The sequence below is a fragment of the Pristiophorus japonicus genome, chromosome 21, assembly GCF_044704955.1.
Source record: "Pristiophorus japonicus isolate sPriJap1 chromosome 21, sPriJap1.hap1, whole genome shotgun sequence".
Classification (NCBI taxonomy): domain Eukaryota; kingdom Metazoa; phylum Chordata; class Chondrichthyes; family Pristiophoridae; genus Pristiophorus; species Pristiophorus japonicus.
In genome coordinates, this window is record NC_091997.1 from 71,727,368 (window position 1) to 71,750,930 (window position 23,563).

Below are 23,563 nucleotides of genomic sequence, written 5' to 3' on the forward strand. Positions count from 1 at the left end.
GGGGATGTCCGGTGGTCGTGAAAGGTGCTATCTAAATGCAAGTCTTTAAATATTGAACCGTGCTCATTTAAGGGGATTTGAAGGGGAAATGTCTTCACCCAGAGGGCGATGGGGGTCTGGAACTCACGGCCTGAAAGGGTGGTAGAGGCAGAAACCCTCACCACATTTAAAAAGCAATTGGATGTGCACTTGAAGTGCCGTAATCTGCAGGGCTACGGACCCAGAGCTGGAAAGTGGGATTAGGCTGGGTAGCTCTTTGTCGGCCGGCGCGGACACGATGGGCCGAATGGCCTCCTTCCGTGCTGTAAAGTCCTAATGTTTAGGTTGAGGCAAAAGCAAAATACTGCGGATGCTGCAAATCTGAAATAGAAATAGAGAATGCTGGAGACACTCAGCGGGTCAGGCAGCATCTGTGGAGAGAGGAACCGAGTTAACGTCTCGGGTCGATGACCCTTCGTCAGAACTGGAAACCGTTAGAGATGTAACAGACTTTAAGCAAGTGTAGGGGCAGGGAAAAGGAGCGGGGTGGGAGGGAGGAAAAGACAAAAGGGAAGGTCTGTGATGGGGAGGAAGGCAGGAGAGATTAGAGAGACAAAAGGCTTGATGGCGCAAAGCAAAAGGCGATGGTAATGGGAAAAGTAAAGAAACACAAGATGGCCTCTTACACTGTTCCAACGAAGCTCAACGCAAGCTCGAGGAACAACACCTCCTCTTTCGTTTAGGCACTTTACAGCCTTCTGGACTCAACATCGAGTTCAACAATTTCAGACCATAACCTCTGACCCTATTCTTTTTCCAGTTTTTTTTTTTCTCTTTCCCATGGCAACTGTTGATGATTCTGCCATCTCCGTTTACACCCTCTCCAGATTCATCTTTTGTTTCTTAGCTTGCCCCCTTACCCTCTCATTTTGCCTCGCGCCATCATCCTTTTTGTCTCTCTAATCTCTCCTGCCTTCCCTCCTATCACAGGCCTTCCCTTCTGTCCTTTCCTTCCCCCATCTCCCTTTTCCCTGCCCCCGTCACCTGCTCAAAGACCTGTTACATCTCTAACTTTCTCCAGTTCTGGCAACGGGCCATCGACCCGAAACGTTAACTCTGTTTCTCTCTCCACAGATGCTGCCTGACCCGCTGAGTATTTCTGCCATTTTCTGTTTTTATTAAACAAAAGATGGGTCTAGAAGATGTGAATGGTAGAGTCAACGACGGCTGCCATCCGAAAAGCAGAGGCTATGGTCTGAAATTGTTGAACGTGATGTTGGAACATAAGAACATAAGAAATAGGAGCAGGAGTCAGCCATCTGGCCCCTCGAGCCTGCTCCGCCACTTAATAAGATCACGGCTGATCTGATCTTGGCCTCAACTCCACTTCCCCACCCGCTCCCCATAACCCTCAACCCCCTTATCGTTCGAAAATCTGTCTATCTCCACCTTGAATATATTCAATGACCCAGCCTCCACAGCTCTCTGAGGTAGAGAATTCTAAAGATTTACAACCCTCTGAGAGAAGAAATTCCTCCTCATTTCCATTTTAAATGGGCGACCCCTTATTTTGAAACTATGCCCCCTAGTTCTAGATTCCCCCACGAGGGGAAACATCCTCTCTGCATCTACCCTGTCGAGCCCCCCCTCAGAATCTTGTATGTTTCAATAAGATCACCTCTCATTCTTCTAAACTCCAATGAGGACAGGCCCAACCTGCTCAACCTTTCTTCATACGCCAACCCCCTCATCTCAGGAATCAACCTCGTGAACCCTCTCTGAACTGCCTCCATTGGAAGTATATCCCTCCTTAAATAAGGAGACCAAAACTGTACGCAGTACTCCAGGTGTGGTCTCACCAACGCCCTGTACAGTTGTAGCAGGGCTTCCCTGCTTTTATACTCCACCACCCCCCCCCCCCCCCCCCCCCCGCCCCTTGCAATAAAGGCCAACATCCCATGTTGAGTCCAGAAGGCTGTAAAGTGCCACTCACCCTGAGACCTTTCTCTTCTCAGGGTTTCCGAAGCTGAACTGAGAGAGCGCAGCCAACGCCTGGAGGCTGAGTTACAGCGGAGGACGGAGGAGCTTGCTACAGTTACTGTGGAGCAGCAGCAAGTGGCTCAACATTGGCAGGCTAAGTGGCAGGACACTGCCATTGCTCTTAAAGCCAAGGAAAAGGAGCTGCAACTGGCGGCCGCGAAGAACCAGACCAGGAGTGAGAAGGTGGGAAGTCTTTTACAGGGGGAACAGCAATTGACATTTATCTTAATGATTCCACCGCCAGAACTATCTTACCGATCTCAGTTATCTCACCATGCGGAGATACAGAGGCGGGGGCAATTGCGGAAACCAACAGACAGAACATAAGAACACTATGTGGAATTCTCTGTCCCAGAGAGCTGTGGAGGCTGGGTTATTGAATGTATTTAAGGCGGAGATAGACAGATTTTTGAGCAATAAGGGAGTAAATGGTTATGGGGAGTGGGGAAGTGGAGCTGAGTCCATGATCAGATCAGCCATGATCTTACTGAATGGCGGAGCAGGCTCGAGGGGCCAAATGGTCTAATCCTGCTCCTATTTCTTAAGTTCTTACGTTCTTATACGAATTAGGAGCAGGAGTAGGCCATTTTGGCCCCTCAAGCCTGCTTTGCCACTCAATAAGATCATGGCTGATCTTCTACCTCAACTCCACCTTCCTGCACTGTCCCTTGATTCCCTTAATATCCAAAAATCTATCGATCTCTGTCTTGAATATACTCAAAGACTGAGCCCTCTGGGGTAGAGAATTCCTGAGATTCACCACCCTCTGAGTGAAGAGGTTTATCCTCATCTCAGTCCTAAATGGCCGACCCCTTTTCTGAGACTGTGTGACCCCTGGTTCTAGACTCCCCAGTCTGGGGGAAACATCCTCCCTGCATCTACCCTGTCGAGCCCTGTGACAGCACCTTAACTCAGTGATTCTGTGGGTTGCGTAAGTGTTGCAGTTATATAGACCTCAATAAGATGTCCTGCTTTAGATCTATTACAGCGGTTCAAGTTCTGATAGAGGGGTTCAGAATTATAAGGGGTTTTGGTAAGATAAATCGGGTAAAACTATTTCCATTAGTTGGTGAGTTAAGATCATCACCAAAGGGAGAGATTTGGAGGATCTTTTTATGCAGAAGATTTGTTAGGACGAGGGGTGCCTTACCAGAATCCATCATATCTGCCCAAGGGGAATGGGACACATACCTGATGATAAATGTAACAAGGCAATGGGGGAAAGGGCAGGGAATGGGATTAAGTTCTTTCAGAGAGCCTGTCGAGCCATACAATGCTGTGACTTCGAGAAGGGGAATCTAAATGGAGTGGCACTTGGAGCCCTGAAACACTTGGACTACAGGGGGAGCCGAGGGTTATGGGGAGCGGGCGGGGAAGTGGAGTTGAGGCCATGGTCAGATCAGCCATGATCTTATTGAATGGCGGAGCAGGCTCAAGGGGCCGAGTGGCCCACTCCTGCTCCTATTTCTTATGTTCTTGCGCACTAGGCCTCTGCCGACTGCTCGCCCCTGTTTATTTAACGTGGCGCTGCTGCAGCTGTGATTGCGAATCATGCGGGAATACAGTGGTCAGCCCAGGCCAACATCTGGGTCCATGCTGCTGTCAGAAGGTCGAATCCTTTCCTACAATCAGAGAAATTTACAGCACGGAAGGAGGCCATTTCGGCCCATCGTGTCCGCGCCGGCCGACAAAGAGCTACCCAGCCTAGCCCCACTTTCCAGCTCTGGGTCCTTAGCCCTGTAGGCTACGGCACTTCAAGGGCACATCCAAGTACTTTTTAAATGTGAGGGTTTCTGCCTCCACCGCCCTTTCAGGCAGTGAGTTCCAGACCCCCACCGCCCTCTGGGTGAAGACATTGCCCCTCTAAACCTTCTACCAATTACTTTAAATCTATGTCCCCTGTTTGTTGACCCCTCTGCTAAGGGAAATAGGTCCTTCCTATCCTTGTTTGTTGCCGATGGTGGGAGAGTCTTGTCTTAGACGATAGCCACATCTCCAATGTAAGAGCATTTGGTTCTTTTTATTTATTTCTGGGATATAGGCGTCACTGGCAAGGCCAGCATTTATTGCCCATCCCTAATTGCCCCTTGAGAAGGTGGTGGTGAGCCGCCGCCTTGAACCGCTGCAGTCCGTGTGGTGAAGGTGCTCCCACAGTGCTGTTAGGGAGGGAGTTCCAGGATTGTGACTCAGCGACGATGAAGGAACGGCCGATATATTTCCAAGTCAGGATGGTGTGTGACTTGGAGGGGAACGTGGAGGTGGTGGTGTTCCCATGCGCCTGCTGCCCTTGTCCTTCTAGGTGGTAGAGGTCGCGGGTTTGGGAGATGCTGTCGAAGAAGCCTTGGCGAGTTGCTGCAGTGCATCTTGTAGATGGTGCACACTGCAGCCACGGTGCGCCGGTGGTGGAGGGAGTGAATGTTGAAGGTGGTGGGTAGCGTGTCGATCAAGCGGGCTGCTTTGTCCTGAATGGTGTCGAGCTTCTCGAGTGTTGTTGGAGCTGCACTCATCCAGGCAAGTGGAGTGTTCCATCACACTCCTGACTTGTGCCTTGTAGAGGGGGAGTCAGGAGGTGAGACACTATGCATGAATCATGCCTATTAAGAGAAAAATGGTTGATTTAAAAAAAAATAATAATTCATTCTCTGGATGTGGGCATTGCTGGAAAAGCAGCATTTACTGCTTTGCCCCTTGTTGCCCCAGACACAACTGAATGGCTTGCTCGGCAACTTCAAAGGACAGTTAAGAGTCAACCACACTGGTGTATAGGCCAGACCGAATGGACACTAGTGAACCGGCTGGGGTTTTGTTTTACGACAATCCCACTGCTTCATGGTCACTTTTACCGTTACTAACTTTTCATGCCATGGTGGGATTTGTAACTCACATTCTATACATTATTCTTATTAGTCTAGGCCTCTGGATAACCAGTCCGCTGACCTAACCACTACCGTACCCTAACGTTTAAACCAAAAGATTAAACCAAACCAGCTATGGACTTGCTTTGGATCAATGCCTATTTTTGTGATGGTTCTCTGTCCCCTCTGCAGGCTGACTTGCTGGGAGATTGTGAGGTCTTTGAGGCTGATCTGGAGGAACTGATTGAGCTACGGGCTGCTCTAGCCAGGTACAGTCGAGTGTTCCGTTAACGAGCTTATGAACAACACCTTCTGTCTCGGTTAGTGTTGTTGCTTGCCTGAAACATCGGGCAAGGTTACTCTGTTGTTTTAAATCACTGTTAACAAGTCCAGTGCTCAGTATTTTTATGCAATGGTAATAATGGCTTTGGTCATTTGCAATTAGGTGGAATTGACAGCATGGGAGCAGGCCATTCGGTCCAACAGGCCCATGGTCTATGCTGCACACAACCCCCTCTATTCCCTACTTCATCTAATCCAACGTCATATTCTTCTATTCTTTTCTCTCTCATATGTTTATCCAGCTTCCCCTTAAAATCATCTATGCTTTTCGCCTCCTTGTGCTAGCAAATTCCACATTCTCACCTCTCTCAGGGTAAAGATGTTTCTCCTGAATTCCCTATTGGCTTTTATTAGGGTCTACCTTATATTTATGGCCCCTAGTTTTGGTCTTCCCCCGCCCCCCCCCCCCCCCCCCACAAATTGAAACATCGTCTCTACGTCTACCCAATCAAACCCGTTCATACTTTTAAAGACCTCCATTCAATGTTCTCTGTAAGCTGCCCTTTGTTCTGCGGGGCCTGTTTCTTTTAATGCGCAGTCCCTTTAAATTTCTGCGCATGCGCGGCATTGACAGGGTCGATGCTGAGAGGTTGTGACCCCTGGCTGGAGAGTCTAGAACCAGGGGACACAGTCTCAGGATAAGGGGTCGGCCATTTAAGACTGAGATGAGGAGGAATTTCTTCTCTCAGAGGGTTGGGAATCTTTGGAATTCCTGAGGATGTGATGGAGTTGTCCGTCTGTCCATAAAAACATAGAAAATAGGAGCAGTAGGAGGCCATTCGGCCCTTCGAGTCTGCACCGGCACTCAATATGATCATGGCTGATCCTCTATCTCAACACCATATTCCCGCTTTTTCCCCATACCCCTTGATGTTTCTAGAAATGTATCGATCTCCCTCTTAAATATATTCAGTGACTAGGCCTCCACAGCATTCTGTGGTCGAGAATTCCACAGGTTCACCACTCTCTGAGTCAAAAAGTTTCTCCTCACCTCGGTCCTAAATTTCCTACCCCGCATCCTGAGACCGTGACCCCTTGTTCTAGACTTCCCAGCCCCGGGGAAACATCCTCCCCGCATCCAGTCTATCCAACCCAGTCAGAATTGTATACGTTTCAATGAGATCCCCTCTCATTCTTCTAAACTCTAGTGAATACAGGCCTAGTCCACCCAATCTCTCCTCATACGACAGTCCTGCCATCCCAGGAATCAGTCTGGTGAACCTTCACTGAACTCCCTCTCTGGCAAGTATATCCTTTCTTGGGTAAGGAGACCAAAACTGCACACAATACTCCAGTTGCGGTCTCACCAAGGCCCTGTATAACTCTAGTGAGACATCCTTGCTCCTGTACTCAAATCCTCTTGCAATGAAGGCCAACAAACCATTTGCCTTCCTAACTGCTTGCTGCACCGGCATGTTCGGCCTTTACCGCTGCAATACCCGGCGAGCATTGGCGCGCGGGGCAGGACTCTGGCTGCGACTGACCGCGTACCTCTCCTGGTTTAGGATGACGGTGGAACGGGCGCAGCTGATAAAGCAACAAGAGGAGAGCGGGCGGGTCATTCACCTCCTGCAGCTGCAGAAGGACATCGCCGGCGACACGGTAAGTGCCCGGCTCCCAGTCCGGCGGGAAGTTCACACAGTGCTACCGTTTCGCCGGGTCACCAGCTCATCGCCTGTCTCCATTCCCCAGGCACCTCGCGGCTCTCCGAAGTTCTCCAGTACGTTGGAGAATCTCCGCACCGAGCTGCAGCGCAACCAGTAAGTTCCTGGAGCCCTTGGTTGTCACATCTCGCGGGTGTGCTGCGTGATCAGTTTTGTCTCTCTTCTGCCTGGACTAGAGAATTTAAGCCATGAGGAAAGATTGGACAGGCTGGGGTTGTTCTCTTTGGAACAGAGGAGGCTGAAGGGAGACCTTATTGAGGTATATACAATTATGAGGGGTCTCGATAGAGTGGATAGGACGGACCTATTTCCCTTAGCAGAGGGGTCAACAACCAGGGAGCATAGATTTAAAGTAATTGGGGGGAGGTTTGGAGGGGAGAAAAGGAATCATTTCTTCACCCAGAGGTGGGGGTCTATAACTCACTGCCTGAAAGGGTGGTAGAGGCAGAAACCCTCACCTCATTTAAAAAGTGCTTAAATGTGCACTTGAAGTGCCGTAACCTACAGGGCTACAGACCAAGAACTGGAAAGTGGGATTAGGCTGGATAGCTCTTTGTCGTCCGGCGCAGACACGATGGGTCGAAATGGCCTCCTTCCGTGCTGTAAATTTCTATGACTTGATGAAAATGCTTACAGGGCTTGACAGGGTAGATGCAGGGAGGATGTTTCCCCCTGGCTGGGGAGTCTAGAACCAGAGGTCACACAGTCTCAGAATAAGGGGTCGGCCATTTAGGGCTGAGATGAGGAGAAATTTCTTCACTCAGAGGGTGGTGAATCTTTGGAATTCTCTGCCCCAGAGGGCTGTGGAGGCTCAGCCGTTGAGCATACTCAAGACTGAGGTCGATTATATTTTTGAATGTATATGGGGACAGTGCAGGAAAGTGGAGTTGAGGTCGAAGATCAGTCGCGATCATATTGAATGGCGGAGCAGGCTCGAGGGGCCGAATGGCCGACTCCTGCTCCTAATTGTTATGCTCTTATGTACACTTTGAATTAAGGGTGGGACATGGCAATGGAAAAGTCAAGGAGGCAGACGTGAAGACACTTATTGTTTCCTCTCGTTTTCTAACAGCAACAGAATTCATGAACTTGAAAAAGAGAAGAGTGAGATGGAAATGGAATTGAAGAAGTTTAAGGTATTTCCAATGGTGACTGGTGTTATTACGAACACCTAAAAATCTGCTGCCCTTCAAGTTAGATTTGGAATAAGTGTTCTTGTGAGGACTCAGCAATATAATGATGAGACTGCTTGTGTGCCCATGCATGCCCGTGTGTGTGTGTGGGGGGGGGGGGGGGGGGTGGGGGGGGCTCGCGTGCCCACAATGCATTTGCATGATTTTTCTTCACCCAGAGGGTGGTGGGGGTCTGGAACTCGCTGCCTGAAAGGGTGATAGAGGCAGAAACTCTCACCACATTTAAAGTATTTGGATGTGCACTTGAAGTGCCGTAACCTACAGGGCTACGGACCCAGAGATGGAAGCTGGGATTAGGCTGGGTAGCTCTTTGTCGGCCGGCGCGGACACAGTGGGCCAAGTGGCCTCCTTCCGTGCTGTAATTGTCTATGATTCTCTGACTGTGACTCACCACTTTGTCGCTCCAATTTTTTTTCTAAATGTGTTGGCCTCACATGTGCCAATTTCCCACGCCGAGCGGGGCACGTGAGTGAGCCGAGTCAGTGGGCTATTGGACCGTGGGGGGCATCGTTAAAATGTCACGAACCGGTACAGAAAATAACCGAAAAGGCTAATGGGATGCTGGCCTTTATATCTAGAGGACCAGAATACAAAGGGGTTGAAGTCATGCTGCAGCTGTACAAAGCCCTGGTTAGACCCACACCTGGAGCACTGTGAGCAGCTCTGGGTACCACACCTTAGGGAGGATATTGGCCTCGGAGGGAGTGCAGCGTAGGTTTACCAGAATGATACCTGGACTCCAAGGGTTAAGTTACGAGGAGGGTTTACACAAATTAGGGTTGTATTCCCTGGAATTTAGAAGGTTAAGGGGGGATCTGATCGACGTTTTCAGGATAGTAAGGGAAACCGATAGGGTAGATAGAGAGAAACTATTCCCGCTGGTTGGGGAGTCTAGGACTGGGGCACAGTCTAAAAATTAAAGCCAGACCTTTCATGAGTGAAATTAGGAAACACTTCTACACACAAAGGGTGGTGGAAGTTTGAAACTCTCCTTCCCAAACGGCAATTGATACTAGATCAATTGTTAATTTTAAATTGGAGATTGCTAGCTTTCTGTTAACCAAAAGGGATTAAGGATTAGGGGCCAAAGGCGGGTATATTAAGTTCGGTCGCAGATCAGCCATGATCTCATTGAATGGCGGAACAGGCTCGAGGGGCTGAATGGCCTCCTCCTGTTCCTGTGTTCCTATCGCGCCTCTCTGGTGTCCACACATGGGCACTTTCCAACAGGAGTCAGTGGATTGCCATAAAGTGTGGGGGTACACAGGCTGATTTTCTTTCACCCCCGCCCCCTCCCCCCACTTTGGCTAACCACGGGACCCACCCACCTGCCATCCTAACCGAGAACCTGCAAAGACTGGGCATTGAGGTTGGGAATCCCTGGCACGCTTGGCTCAGGACCATACCAGGCACTGTGTGTTTACCTACTGCTCCATTGGGCGAGCTCGCCAGAACTTGCGGGCCAATTACTTGGCACAAACCTGCATTGGAGGCAGTTCAGAGAAGGTTCACTCGGTTGATTCCTGCGGTGAAGGGATTGACTTATGAAGAAAGGTTGAGCAGGTTGGGCCTATACTCATTGGAATGAGAGGTGAGCTTATTGAAAGGTATAAGATTCTGAGGGGGCTGGACAGGGTAGATGCTGAGAGGATGTTTCCCCTCGTGGGGGAATCTAGAACTAGGGGGCACACAGTCTCAGAATAAAGGGCCACCCATTTAGAATGGAAATGAGGAGGAATTTCTTCTCTCAGAGGGTCGTGAATCTTTGGAATTCTCTGCCCCAGAGAGCTGTGGAGGCTGGGTCATCGAATATATTTAAGGTGGAGATAGACAGATTTTTGAGCAATAAGGGAGTCAAGAGTTATGGGGAGCGGGCAGGGAAGTGGAGTTGAAGCCAAGATCAGATCAGCCATGATCTTGTTGAATGGCGGAGCAGGCTCGAGGGGCCGAATGGCCGATTCCTGCTCCTAGTTCTTATGTTCTTTAATGGCACCTGGCCCTCAGCTGGCCCGTTATTTTTAAGAACTTGCTGGATTTGCACATCAATCACTCAATAAACCTGCTGCAGAAAGTTAGGGCTGGTAATTAACAGCGTAAGTACCCTTTGATAATTGAGCAATGCCAGTCCGTCGCTGCGGCCCAGAAAGGGAACAATTAAAACTATTGCGTCTCATTCCTGCAGGTAGTAAATAGTAGTTGGAGATGTAAAAAAAAAAAAATCTTATTTTTCTTTCTGTCTCTTTTTACTCTCTCTTAATCCAATCTTTCCCTCTATTTCTCTCTCTACCTGATTTGACTCTAATTCGCTCAATTTCCTTCTCGGTCGTTCCTCTTGTTTCTTTCTCAATCCTTAAATCTCGTTGGTTCGGGAGCTAGACTGTCGGTTCCGCAGTTCGCTGAGGTCCCAGGTGCCCCGTGGCCCTCGGCTCAAAAGGGCAGGGGGTGGGGGGGGCGCGCAAAATTATATCCCAGTGAGATTTAGCCCGATCCATGCGTACAAGGTGAAGTAATACATGTCTGGATATTTACAGCTGGAGAGTGCCCCTCTGGTGCGTGTGGAGCTGGATGCTTGCAAACAGGAGCTGGAGCTGGAGAAGAGCAGGAGCCGAAAGCTACAAGACCAGGCTCACGACCTCAGACAGGCCGCTCAGCTCCTGGTGACACCGAAGCAGCCAAGCCAAGTATGTGCCCCCTTGGAGTCCCTGCCAAGGGAAATGCCGGCAGATGTATTTTTCAACCTTGTGTTATATTCTCGCGATGCGCCAAGCTAAAATCGAAACTGTGCAAACAATAAATGACTTGATCTGTACATCAGCCAATGGCAAGTCTTTGAAATAGTGCCACGAGATCTTTTACGTCTACCTGAGAGGGCAGACGGGGCCTCGGTTTGACGTCTCGCCCAAAAGACAGCACCGCGCTCCCTCAGCGCTGCACTGGGAGTGTCGGCCTAGATTTATGTGCTCAAGTCCCTGAAGTGGGACTTGAACCCACAACCTTCTGACCTAGAGGCAAATGTGCTGCCCACTGAGCCACGGATGACACTAGCAGCTAGCAGATATTGTAAGAGGTATCTACTGCTGTGAGATCAGAGAGCCCTTTTTATACTGCGGGATCTTTTACGTCTACCTGAGAGGGCAGACGGGGCCTTGGTTTAACGTCTCATCTGAAAGACAGCACTTCTGACAGTGTGGCACTCCCTCAGCACTGCACTGGGAGTGTCAGCCTAGATTTATGTGCTCAAGTCTCTGGAGTGGGACTCGAACCCACACCACAACCTTCTGGCTCAGAGGTGAGGTTGCTGCCCACTGAGCCACAGCTGATGCTACTCAACAGTTAAGAGCACCAACACTCACTGCTCCACAGCTCCAGAGGGTGTTCAAGTAGAGTTCTGTACAACAGTTTAAAGATTTCTTCAGGCTCATGGGCAGTTGAGTAATATTGTTATACGGTGCCAGCATATGGCTCAGTGGGTAGCACTCTCACCTCTGACTCAAAAGGTCCCGGCCAATATTTATCCCTAAATCAAGATCGTTAAACAAAATTATCTGGTCATTATCACATTGCTGTTTGTGGGAGCTTGCTGTGCGTATACTGCCGCGTTTCCTACATTACAATAGTAACTACACTTCAGTAAAGTACTTCATTGGCTGTCAAGCGCTTTGAGACGTCCGGTGGTCATGATAGACGCTATATTTTTAAAAATTCATTCACGGGATGTGGGCATCGCTGGCAAGGCCGGCATTTATTGCCCATCCCTAATTGCCCCTTGAGAAGGTGGTGGTGAGCCGCCTTCTTGAACCGCTGCAGTCCGTGTGGTGAAGGTGCTCCCACAGTGCTGTTCGGGAGGGAGTTCCAGGATTGTGACCCAGCGACGATGAAGGAACGGCCGATATACTTCCAAGTCAGGATGGTGTGTGACTGGGAGGGGAACGTGGAGGTGGTGGTGTTCCCCAGGCGCCTGCTGCCCTTGTCCTTCTAGGTGGTAGAGGTCGCGGGTTTGGGAGGTGCTGCCGAAGAAGCCTTGGCGAGTTGCTGCAGTGCATCTTGTAGACGGTGCACACTGCAGCCAGGGGGCGCCGGTGGTGGAGGGAGTGAATGTTGAAGGTGGTGGGTAGCGTGTCGATCAAGCGGCCTGCTTTGTCCTGGATGGTGTCGAACTTCTTGAGTGTTGTTGAAGCTGCACTCATCCAGGCAAGTGGGGAGTGTTCCATCACACTCTCGACTATACAAAAGCAAGTCTTTCCTGCTGGAAAGCTAAGGACCCTTTTAACATTCTCAGTAATAAACTGAACATGTGCAATTTTCATTCATTAACTGCTTGTTGGATTCCCTCATAGGTAGGGGCTTCACCCAAGGCTGGCAGGAGGTGGAGTGCACTGTCGGAGGGCGATCCAGACTGCAACCCGTCCGTTCAGTAAAAACACTTTAAATTTAAACATTCTATTCATTTGCCTTTATATTGTGTGTTAAAAGTTGCAGCCTCTTTTCACAAGCATCACTTTGTTATATTTTAAATATTTGAATATAGCCGGTGAGCGTTGATCAGTATCATCGCTCTGATTAAAATGGATTCTAATTAAATTATTATAATGACAATGTGCATTGCTGGAGCAGGCCAAAGTCGGGCTGCATTATCGAGTGTAAAGTGTTGGAAAAGTGCTGATTTTCCAGCTCCTGTGCCTTGAAATGATTCTCTTTGAGTGACATTCCTGTCTGTTGCCTTAACAGAGACGTTGCCTTAACAGAGACATTGCTTGGCTCTCCCACCTTCAATAAAATCACAGGCAGACACATTCTGACACACATGCAAATTGTTTGTCGACTGATGTTCAGCAAGTCTCATTTCAAGGCGTTGGTGTGTGTCCAACTTTTCATCAAAGTTTTTAAAGCAAATACAGTCAGTCTCTCCCTGCTTTTTCACTTTCTCTTTGTCTCCCTCTTTTTATCTCTCCTGTTTGTTATCTCTCTCTCTGTCCCTTTTCCTGTTGATATTTCTACTCCTTCTGTCTCTCTCTCCATCTGTTTTTGCCCATGTCTCTGTCTCCCTCTCTCCCTCTCTCTGTCTCTGTCTCCCTCTCTCTCTCGCTGTCGCCCTCTCTCTCTGTCTCTCTCGCTCTGTCTCTTTCTGTCAGTCTCTCTGTCCCCCTCTCTCACTCTCTCCGTCTCTCACTCTCTCTCTCTATGTCTCCCTCTCTCTCTCTATGTCTCCCTCTCTCTGTCTCTCTCTCTGTCTCTGTCTCTCTCTCTCTTGCTGTCTCTCTCTCTCTCGCTGTCTCTGTGCTCTCTCTCTCTTTTTCTGTCTCTCTTTCTGGATCTTTCTGTCTCTCTCTCTCCCTCTCTGTCTTCCTCTTTCTCTGTCTCCCTCTCTCTGTCTCTGTCTCTCTCTCTCTCTCTCTCTCTGTCTCTCTCTCCCTCTCTCTATCTCCTTCTGTCTGTCTCTCTCTCTCTCTCTCTCCGTCTCTCTGACTGCATGTCATGCTTGTACTGTTTGTCTGTCTGTTTCTCTTTCTTTCCCTTACTCATGTTATCTTTAGCTTTGTTTCCCTCTTTCTCTGTCACACTCCTCCTCTCCCTAGAGTCTCACTAATATATTCTCCTTGCTGTCTTATCCTGCCAGCTGTAAGAATGACGAAGATTCAATGCCATGTGAAGGGCAGCTTTGCGTACAGTTAGAAGGTAAGTATTATTTGTATTTTAGATGAAAAGTTCATTGTGTAAGGGGGAATTTGAGTAACTGCTCTATATATTTATTGCCCTTCTAAAATATATATTGTCTGCTGGTAGCCATTGGAATGAGAATTGATCAGAGTTGGTCATTTTTAATAAATTACACTGTTGAAAATAATTAATTACAACTTGCTACGAAAGACTTGCATTTATATAGCGCCTTTCATCTCAAAGCGCTTTACAGCCAATGAAGTACTTTTTGAAGTGTCACTGTTGTAATGTCGGAAACACGCATCCAATTTGCGCACAGCAAGCTCCCACATCATCATAGGCAGTCCCTCGGAATCGAGGAAGACTTGCTTCCACTCCTAAAGTGAGTTCTCTGGTGGTTGAACAGTCCGATACGAGAGCCACAGACCCTGACACTGGTGGGACAGACATTCGTCGGGGGAAGGGATCGGTGGGGCTGGTTTGCCGCGCGCTCCTTCCGCTACCTGAGCCTGGCCTCTCCATGCTCCTTGCATCGAGATTCGAAGAGCTCAGCACCCTCCCGGATGGACTTTCTCCACCTCGGGCGGTCTGCGGCCAGGGTCTCCCAGGTGTCAGTGGTGATGTCGCACTTTACCAGGGAGGCTTTGAGGGTGTCCTTATAACGTTTCTGCTGCCCACCTTTGGCTTGTTTGCCATGAAGGAGCTCCGCGTAGAGCAATTGCTTAGGGAGTCTCGTGTCAGGCATTTGAACTATGTGGCCTGCCCAGCGGAGCTGATCGAGTGTGGTCAGTGCTTCAATGCTGGGGATGTTAGCCTGGTCGAGGACACTGATGTTGGTGCGCCTGTCCTCCCAGGGGATTTGCAGGATCTTGCGGAGACATCGTTGGTGATATATCTCCAGCGACTTGAGGGGCCTTCTATACATCATCCATGCCTCTGATCCATACAGGAGGGCGGGTATTATAACAGCCCTGTAGACCATGAGTTTGGTGGTAGATTTGAGGGCCTGGTCTTCAAACACTCTATTCCTCAGGCGGCCAAAGGCTGCACTGGCGCACTGGAGGCGATGCTGAATCTCCGCATCAATGTCTACCTTTGTTGATGAGGCTCCCGAGATATGGGAAATAGTCCACATTGTCCAGGGCCGCGCCGTGGATCTTGATGACTGGGGGGCAGTGCTGTGCGGCGATGACAGGCTGGTGAAGCACCTTTGACTTACGGATGTTAAGCGTAAGGCCCATGCTTTCATATGCCTCAGTGAATACATTGACTATATATCCTGGAGTTCAGCCTCTGAATGTGCACAGACGCAGGCGTCGTCCGCGCACTGCAGCTCAACAACAGAGGTTGGGGTGGTCTTGGACCTGGCCTGGAGGCGTCATAGGTTAAACAACTTCCCACTGGTTCTGTAGTTTAGTTCCACTCCAGCAGGGAGCTTGTTGACTCTGAGGTGGAGCATGGCAGCGAGGAAGATTGAGAAGAGGGTTGGAGCGATGACGCAGCCCTGTTTGACCCCGGTCCGAACGTGGATCAGGTCTTTTGTAAGGTCGAAAAAGGCCATGTATAAGGTCTGCCGCTGCTCCCTGTATTTTTCCTGCAGCTGTCGCGCTGCACAGATCATGTCCGTTGTGCCCTGTAGGGGACGAAATCCGCACTGTGCTTCCGGGAGGAGCTCCTCGGTCACAGGGAGAAGACGATTGAGGAGGACTCTAGCGACGACTTTCCCAGTGGCTGATAGCAGGGGGATTCCCCTGTAGTTGCCGCAGTGGGACTTGTCCCCCCTTTTTAAAGGTGGTCACGATCACTCTGAGATCTCCCAGCATGCTCTCCTCCCTCCAGATGAGAGAGATGAGATCATGTATCTGCGCCAACAGCGCCTCTCCGCCATACTTTAGCGCCTCAGCAGGGATTCCATCTGCACCCGTAGCCTTGTTATTCTTCAGCTGTTTTATGGCTTTGCCAACCTCGTGCAGCGTTGGAGTTGGTGGCGGGTTGCATGCTGCGGGATGGAATCGAGAACACTCGAGTCAAAGGCAGAGTCTTGATTGAGGAGATCTTCAAAATGCTCCTTCCAGCGGGCCCTGACAGCCTCGGTGTCCTTGATGAGTGTTTCCCCGTTCTTGGCCAGGAGTGGGGTGGGGCCATGGGAGTTTGGACAGATAAATGATTAGATAATTTGTTTTTACTGATGTTGATTGAGGGATAAATATTGGCCCCAGGACACCGGGGATAACTCCCCTGCTCTTCTTTAAATACTGTCATGGGATCTTTCACGTCCGGCTGAGAGAGCAGACAGGGCCTCGGTTTAATGTCTCATCCAAAGGACGGCGCCTCCGACAGTGCGACACTCCCTCAGCACTGCACTTGGAGTGTCAGCCGAGATATATGTGCTCAGGTCTCTGCAGTGGAACTTGAACCCACGGCCTTCTGACACAGAGGCGAGAGAGTGCTGCTCACTGAGCCACAGCTGATACTTGGTGTGACTGCTTGACCCAGCCTGTAGTGTGTGTCCCTGAGGTGGGCAGTGGGTCTCTGGCCTGTTTGATGTCGCTCCCATACTGCCTGCAGGGGTCACACTCCGGGGATGCACAATGATTGACACCACCAAAACAAACGAACGCGAGGATTATTATAGCAGCAAGGATTATCTGGTCATTACCACATTGCTGTTTGTGGGAGCTTGCTGTGCGCAAATTGGCTGCCGCGTTACCCACATTACAACAGTGACTGCACTCCAAAAAATAAAGTGCTAAATTGGCTGTAAAGTGTTTTGGGACATCCTGAGGTAGTGACAGGTGCTATAGAAATGCAAGTCTTTTTTTTCAATGAGTTGCCATTCTTTTTTTTGAAATAAATGACTGGAAAGAATAATTTTCTTCGATTTAAAAAGTTTACTTTTTTTTAAATGTACCTCCCCGACTTATTGCCTCTGTTCTCTTGTTACTTTGGGCGTGATCCAGTGTCTGTCACAATAAACCCAGTCACTAATCCTCTTCCAGTGCAGCGCTGGGCTGCTGGTGTATAACACTGCCAGTAGGTGGCAGCAGTGTCTCAGCTTTCACTCAGGATCTCTGCAGTGTCTCAGGTTCTCTGCTTCTAGTTCAGGAGAACTTATCATCGTCCAAACATTGTCCAGGTATCTGAAGAAAACGTTAAATTGTACTGCAAAAATCTATTTTACCTTCCTCAATTTGAAGCCCCACTCCAGAGACTTGAGCACCACACTCTCGCTCTCTCTCACTCTCACTCTCTCCCCTCCCTCTCTCTCTCTCCCTTCACTCTCTCTCTCTCCCTTCACTCTCTCTCTCTCTCTCTCCCTTCACTCTCTCTCTCTCTCTCTCTCCCTCCCCTCTCTCTCCCTTCTCTCTCTCTCTCTCCCTTCTCTCTCTCTCTCTTCCCTTTCTCTCACTCTCCCTTCCCTCTCTCTCTCTCTCTCTCTCTCTCCCTTCCCTCTCTCTCTCCCTTCCCTCTCTCTCTCCTTCCCTCTCTCTCTCCTTCCCTCTCTCTCTCCCTTCCCTCTCTCTCTCCCTTCCCTCTCTCTCTCTCTCTCTCTCTCTCTCCCCCCTTCCCTCTCTCCCCCCCTTCCCTCTCTCCCCCCCTTCTCCCTCTCTCCCCCCTTCCCTCTCTTCCCCCCCCCCTTCCCTCTCTCTCCCCCCCTTCCCTCTCTCCCCCCCTTCCCTCTCTCTCTCCCTTCCCTCTCTCTCTTTCTTTCTTCCCTCTCTCTCTTTCTTTCTTCCCTCTCTCTCTTTCTTTCTTCCCTCTCTCTCTTTCTTTCTTCCCTCTCTCTCTTTCTTTCTTCCCTCTCTCTCTTTCTTTCTTCCCTCTCTCTCTTTCTTTCTTCCCTCTCTCTCTTTCTTTCTTCCCTCTCTCTCTTTCTTTCTTCCCTCTCTCTCTTTCTTTCTTCCCTCTCTCTCTTTCTTTCTTCCCTCTCTCTCTTTCTTTCTTCCCTCTCTCTCTTTCTTTCTTCCCTCTCTCTCTTTCTTTCTTCCCTCTCTCTCTTTCTTTCTTCCCTCTCTCTCTTTCTTTCTTCCCTCTCTCTCTTTCTTTCTTCCCTCTCTCTCTTTCTTTCTTCCCTCTCTCTCTTTCTTTCTTCCCTCTCTCTCTTTCTTTCTTCCCTCTCTCTCTTTCTTTCTTCCCTCTCTCTCTTTCTTTCTTCCCTCTCTCTCTTTCTTTCTTCCCTCTCTCTCTTTCTTTCTTCCCTCTCTCTCTTTCTTTCTTCCCTCTCTCTCTTTCTTTCTTCCCTCTCTCTCTTTCTTTCTTCCCTCTCTCTCTTTCTTTCTTCCCTCTCTCTCTTTCTTTCTTCCCTCTCTCTCTTTCTTTCTTCCCTCTCTCTCTTTCTTTCTTCCCTCTCTCTCTTTCTTTCTTCCCTCTCTCTCTTTCTTTCTTCCCTCTCTCTCTTTCTTTCTTCCCTCTCTCTCTTTCTTTCTTCCCTCTCTCTCTTTCTTTCTTCCCTCTCTCTCTTTCTTTCTTCCCTCTCTCTCTTTCTTTCTTTCTTTCCCCTCCCTCCCTTTCGCTGTCTCTCTTTCTATTCTCTTCCTCCTTCTCCCCCCCCCACATGCTCCCCTTCTCCAGCTAAAAGAGGTCCCGAGCTCGGATTGGGCAGCGGGAGCCCGAGTGGATTTTCCTCCTTCCCTGTCCTGCCGAGGGGCACTGGAGTGGATAGTCACCTGTACTGGTGGCCCGGGTGAGCTGTATGAAATGAGCATGGACCCAGGGTCCTGCCTGCAGTGTGTGGCTCAGTCACACAGCGACCAATACCTGTACTCACCGACTCACTCTTGTGTTAGAAACAAGATCACGTTGGGCCTCGCGTTACTGCGATCTGTGTCTAAGCTGTGCGTAAAGTCGGTTACTATTCCGAACCAGTGAATGAACTGAGCAATAAATATCAAATCGAAATGGTCTTTCTCCATCGTCTTGTGGAGACAATCGATTGGCCCCCGACAGGTAACGCTTTTTTAAAGTTAACTATTAATCGGGGCAACTTCTAACCTAGCTCTCCCGTTAATGACCATTAGGGACGCTGTCCAGCAGTTCTCAGCCTCTCACCCTGGTATTTGTTATGACTGTAATGTACTTATGAATGACTCCACGAGGCAATGTGTTGTACTCAAACTGAAGTGACCTTGGTCCTTTATTTGTAACTCCAGAGTGAGGCACAGGCATGGTGGGCAGCCTTTTATACCGGGCCCTGCACACCTATGCAGGTGACCCTCAGGTCTCCCACCGCAGTGCCCTCTGGTGGACAGCCTCTGCCACAGGGGCAGGAAACCCCGGTCTCCACGAGATGCACCCTCTAGTGGTGCCAGCATAGTATATACACAGTGTAAACCTTATTGATAGTACATCAGGTAACAAGTCTCCATCTTATGCAACTATACAGTGACTACACAGAGAGTATATCTATAGTCTGCATATATAACAGTATTCTTAGGCAGCTTCCTGGAGTCGAGGATGACTTGCTTCCACACTAATTCTCAGGTGACCGATGAGACCAATGCGGGACCTACAGTCTGTCACAGGTGGGGCAGACGGTGGTTGGAGGGACGGGTGGGTGGGGGGGCTTGGGTTGCCGTGCGCTCCTTCCGTTGTTTGCGCTTGGCTTCCGCGTGCTCCCGGCGAAGCGACTCGAGGTGTTCGGCGCCTTCCCGGATACTTCTCCTCCACTTTGAGCGGGTCTTGGGCCGGGGATTCCCAGGTGTCGGTGGGGATGTTACACTTTTACCGCAGTGGTACTCTCGCTGTGTGTCTAATGTGTATTGTCTGCATCTTCAATTTCTTTCCCAGCCAATGAGGTGCCAGCTCTTTCCAACCAAAGACTTAAAACCCTCCCGTTAAACAGGTATGTAGAATGACCCTGATCAGACTGTGTACATGGATTCAGGTATACCAGGCTTCACTGAGAGATGGTAATACCAGATATTAATATCTCACCCCTCACTGTAACACTGATATACCTCACACCTCTCACTGTAACACTGATATACCCCACACCCCTCACTGTAACACTGATATACCCCACACCCCTCACTGTAACACTGATATACCCCACACCCCTCACTGTAACACTGTTATACCCCACACCCCTCACTGTAACACTGATATACCCCACACCCCTCACTGTAACACTGATATACCCCACACCCCTCACTGTAACACTGATATACCCCACACCCCTCACTGTAACACTGTTATACCCCACACCCCTCACTGTAACACTGATATACCCCACACCCCTCACTGTAACACTGATATACCCCACATCCCACTGATAAACCACATCTTGCACCAGACTAATCAAACGTTGTGATGTTCCACGATTTCTGACTGAATGCAGTTAATTTTTACGACCTTCTTTAACAGAGCAAACACTCTGTGTATGCCGATCGTTTCATGTTGATTTTAAGCACCGTCTCATGATGAGGTTTGTAGTAATATCTTTTCAAGACTCCAAACTGACTCACTGCATTTAACTCCTGATTTAGTATCGCCTCACCCAGCCCAGCTGTGCTTTTGACACCGGAGATACTCGCTCAGATATCATCACTTCAGCAAGACCTCAAGGCTGCAAAGGTTTCTCAAAGGCAGCAGAACGCGATTATCCGGGGTCTGAGAGAGGTGAGTGAAGGGGTACTGAAACACAGCAAAACGGTGATCGCAGGGACTGGCAGAGCTCCTGTCCCTCGAGCTAATCAAATCACACTTGTTTAGGGAGCGGGAGCACAGTGGTTATGTTCCTGGACTAATAATCCGGAGGCCTGGACTGATGATTCGGAAACCAAGAGTTCAAATCCCACCACGGCAGCTGGGGAATTTAAATTCAGTTAATTAAATAAATCTGGAATTAAAAAGCTAGTCTCAGTACTGGTGACCTGAGAGGGCCTTGGTTTAATGTCTCATCTGAAAGATGACACCTCCAACAGTGCGACACTCCCTCAGTACTGCCCCTCCAACAGTGCAGCACTCCCTCAGCACTGCACTGGGAGTGTCAGCCCAGATTTACGTGCTCAAGTCCCTGGAGTGGGACTTGAACCCACAGCCTTCTGACTCAGAGACGAGAGTGCTGCCCACTGAGCTGCAGCTGACACTAGCAGCTGGCAGATATTGTAAGGGGTGTCGACTGCTGTGAGATCAGAGAGCCCTTTTTATACTGCTGGATGGAGTCACTGTTGCAGTTGATAAATTGAACAAACTTTGGCAGGAACATGGTGCTGGCCTGCCACTTGGAATGTAAAGGCTTTGTCGAGTTTGTTTCGGGAGGGGAAAGGGCTAATTCGTAGGCACAATTTCTGCACTGACGTATCGATTCTGCCGTTTGGACTGCTGGAATCCGAGTGGAAGACAGACTGCAAGTGGAGCTTGCAGGTGGAGCCTGGGGACTTGCAAGCCGAGGCCAATCAATCAGCTCGGCAGTCCGCAGGACATTGCGATCGCACATTGAGTGGAATCGCACTCATTGATCCGGACACTGCGTGCTTCGCCAGCTGAAAAGACCAGTAGCCATGGGACGGTGAGCAGTTCATTACCTGTCAGCAGTGATTTTCTCTGCCGAGCCAGCGAGCGCGGGCTGACATGTAAAGATCGAGTAAACCCTCGCTGAACCTTGAGGGAGGTTTGTTGGTGTTTGTGGGCTGCAGCCTATTCCAGAGGAGCGGGATGGTCGGAGCGGACTCTTGCGACGAGTGATCGGGGCGGAGGAGCGATGAGGGATCGTGGCTGAGATTTGGCGGGAGATCGGGACAGAGGTTTTGCCGAATGTTTTGTGCGGAGGTGCGGCGGGAGATCGTGGCGGAAGTGCGGCGAACGAGGGTACAGGGCCCAGAAGAGCCGAGGGCCCAGGGGCAGCACGGGGCAGCCCACACTGCGAGATGTGTGCGCACAAGGTCCGTGCAATAAAGCTGGTCTCCAGTTGTCCAGGTTAACCCTTGCCACTGGATAAAGGCCTAGCTCTGTCAAGCCCGTGTGGTGGTTGGTGTGCAACGGTCACCCCACGTTAAAAAAAATCCACACACAGACATCTTCCACCCCCTCAACTGGAGTTCAGGACAGAAAAATCGAGTCCCTCATTGAAACATCTGTAAACTCATGTCGAAGCAAGTCATCCTCTTCCGAGGGACCACCTCTGATTGGGCTGGTAAGTGACAAGTTACATTTGCACTGCACAAGTGCCAGGCAATAGACATCTCCAACAAACGAGAGTCTAATCACCGCCCCTTGGCATTACCATCGGTGAATCCCCCACCATCAACACCTTGGGGGGGGTCACCATTCACTAGAAATGTAATTGGACCAGCCACATAAATACTCTGACAAGAGCAGGTCAGAGGCTGGGTATTCCGAGGCGAGTGTCTCACCTCCTGACTCCCCAAAGCCTTTCCACCATCTACAAGGCACAAGTCAGGAGTGTGATGGAATACTCTCCACTTGCCTGGATGAGTGCAGCTCCAACAACACTCAGGGAGCTCGACACCATCCAGGACAAAGCAGCCCGCTTGATCGACACGCTACCCACCCCCTTCAACATTCACTCCCTCCACCACCGGCGCCCCCTGGCTGCAGTGTGCACCATCTACAAGATGCACTGCAGCAACTTGCCAAGGCTTCTTCGGCAGCACCTCCCAAACCCGCGACCTCGACCCCCTAGAAGGACAAGGGCAGCAGGCGCAAGGGGACACCACCACCTCCACGTTCCCCTCCGAGTCACACACCATCCTGACTTGGAAATATATCGGCCGTTCCTTCATCGTCGCTGGGTCACAATCCTGGAACTTCCTCCCTAACAGCACTGAGGGAGCACCTTCACCACACGGACTGCAGCGGTTCAAGAAGGCGACTCACCACCACCTTCTCAAGGGGCAATTAGGGATGGGCAGTAAATGCCGGCCTTACCAGTGGCACCCACATCCAGTGAATGAACTTTTCAAAAAGTCATTCCCTGTTACTAAACCCATGGCAAATTCTCCATTGTTGGTAAAAACTAGTCAAGGCTTCTGAACCCTTGGGATGGCCCTCGATAGCAAGTTTTTCAACTTCTAATGAACCAATGGCATTACCCGAAGTTAGCATGTTGTCACTGTAAACCTAAACCAGGCGGGACATTTTCCCATTGACCGCTTACCCCAATACTTCCAGCAGACACTGTCACTGACACAGAGGCGCTCTTTCTGGACAAATGAAAGAAATACTTGCATTTATATAGCGCCTTTCACGACCACTGGACGTCCCAAAGTGCTTTACAGCCAATGAAGTACTTTGTTGAAGTGTCACTGTTGTAATGTAGGAAACGCAGCAGCCAATTTGTGCACAGCAAGCTCCCACAAACAGCAATGTGATAATGACCGGATAATCTGCTTTAGCATTCCATTCCATTCTCCCAGGTTCTCCATCTCCGTCGCATCTGCTCTGACGACGCCACCTTTCACACTAGTGCCTCGGACATGTCTTCCTTTTTCCTCAACCGATGATTCCCTTCCGCCATAGCTAACATGGCCCTCGACCGTGTCCGTTCTATTTCCCGCACCTCTGCTCTGACCCTTTCCCCTCCCTCTCAGAACCCCGACAGGGTTCCCCTTGTCCTCACCTTTCACCCCACCAGCCTCCACGTTCAACGAATCATCATCCGCCATTTTCGCCACCTCCAGCGTGATCCCACCACCAGTCACATCTTCCCCTCCCCTCCCCTCTCAGCATTCCTGAGGGACCGCCCCCTCCGTGACACCCTGGTCCATTCCTCAGTCACCCCCAGCAACCCCTCCCCTTCCCACGGCACCTTCCCGTGCAAGCGCAGGAGATGCAACACCTGCCCTTTTACCTCCTCCCTTCCCACTGTCCA

At 50.0% G+C, this 23,563-nt stretch overlaps 1 protein-coding gene across 4 annotated transcripts in view; it reads left to right on the forward strand.

The window, feature by feature from the left end:
• LOC139234108 (myosin heavy chain, cardiac muscle isoform) overlaps positions 1-23,563 on the forward strand; it is a 111,204-nt gene that overhangs the window by 36,299 nt on the left and 51,342 nt on the right. For all 4 annotated transcript variants that reach the window (XM_070865052.1, XM_070865054.1, XM_070865053.1 and 1 more), the window contains 10 exons: positions 1,995-2,202; positions 5,067-5,143; positions 6,722-6,818; positions 6,909-6,976; positions 7,953-8,016; positions 10,605-10,754; positions 12,411-12,487; positions 13,691-13,749; positions 19,519-19,573; positions 20,217-20,349. In XM_070865052.1, the coding sequence (XP_070721153.1) occupies positions 1,995-2,202; positions 5,067-5,143; positions 6,722-6,818; positions 6,909-6,976; positions 7,953-8,016; positions 10,605-10,754; positions 12,411-12,487; positions 13,691-13,749; positions 19,519-19,573; positions 20,217-20,349 (988 nt within the window). The remainder of the gene's footprint in view (positions 1-1,994; positions 2,203-5,066; positions 5,144-6,721; positions 6,819-6,908; positions 6,977-7,952; positions 8,017-10,604; positions 10,755-12,410; positions 12,488-13,690; positions 13,750-19,518; positions 19,574-20,216; positions 20,350-23,563) is intronic.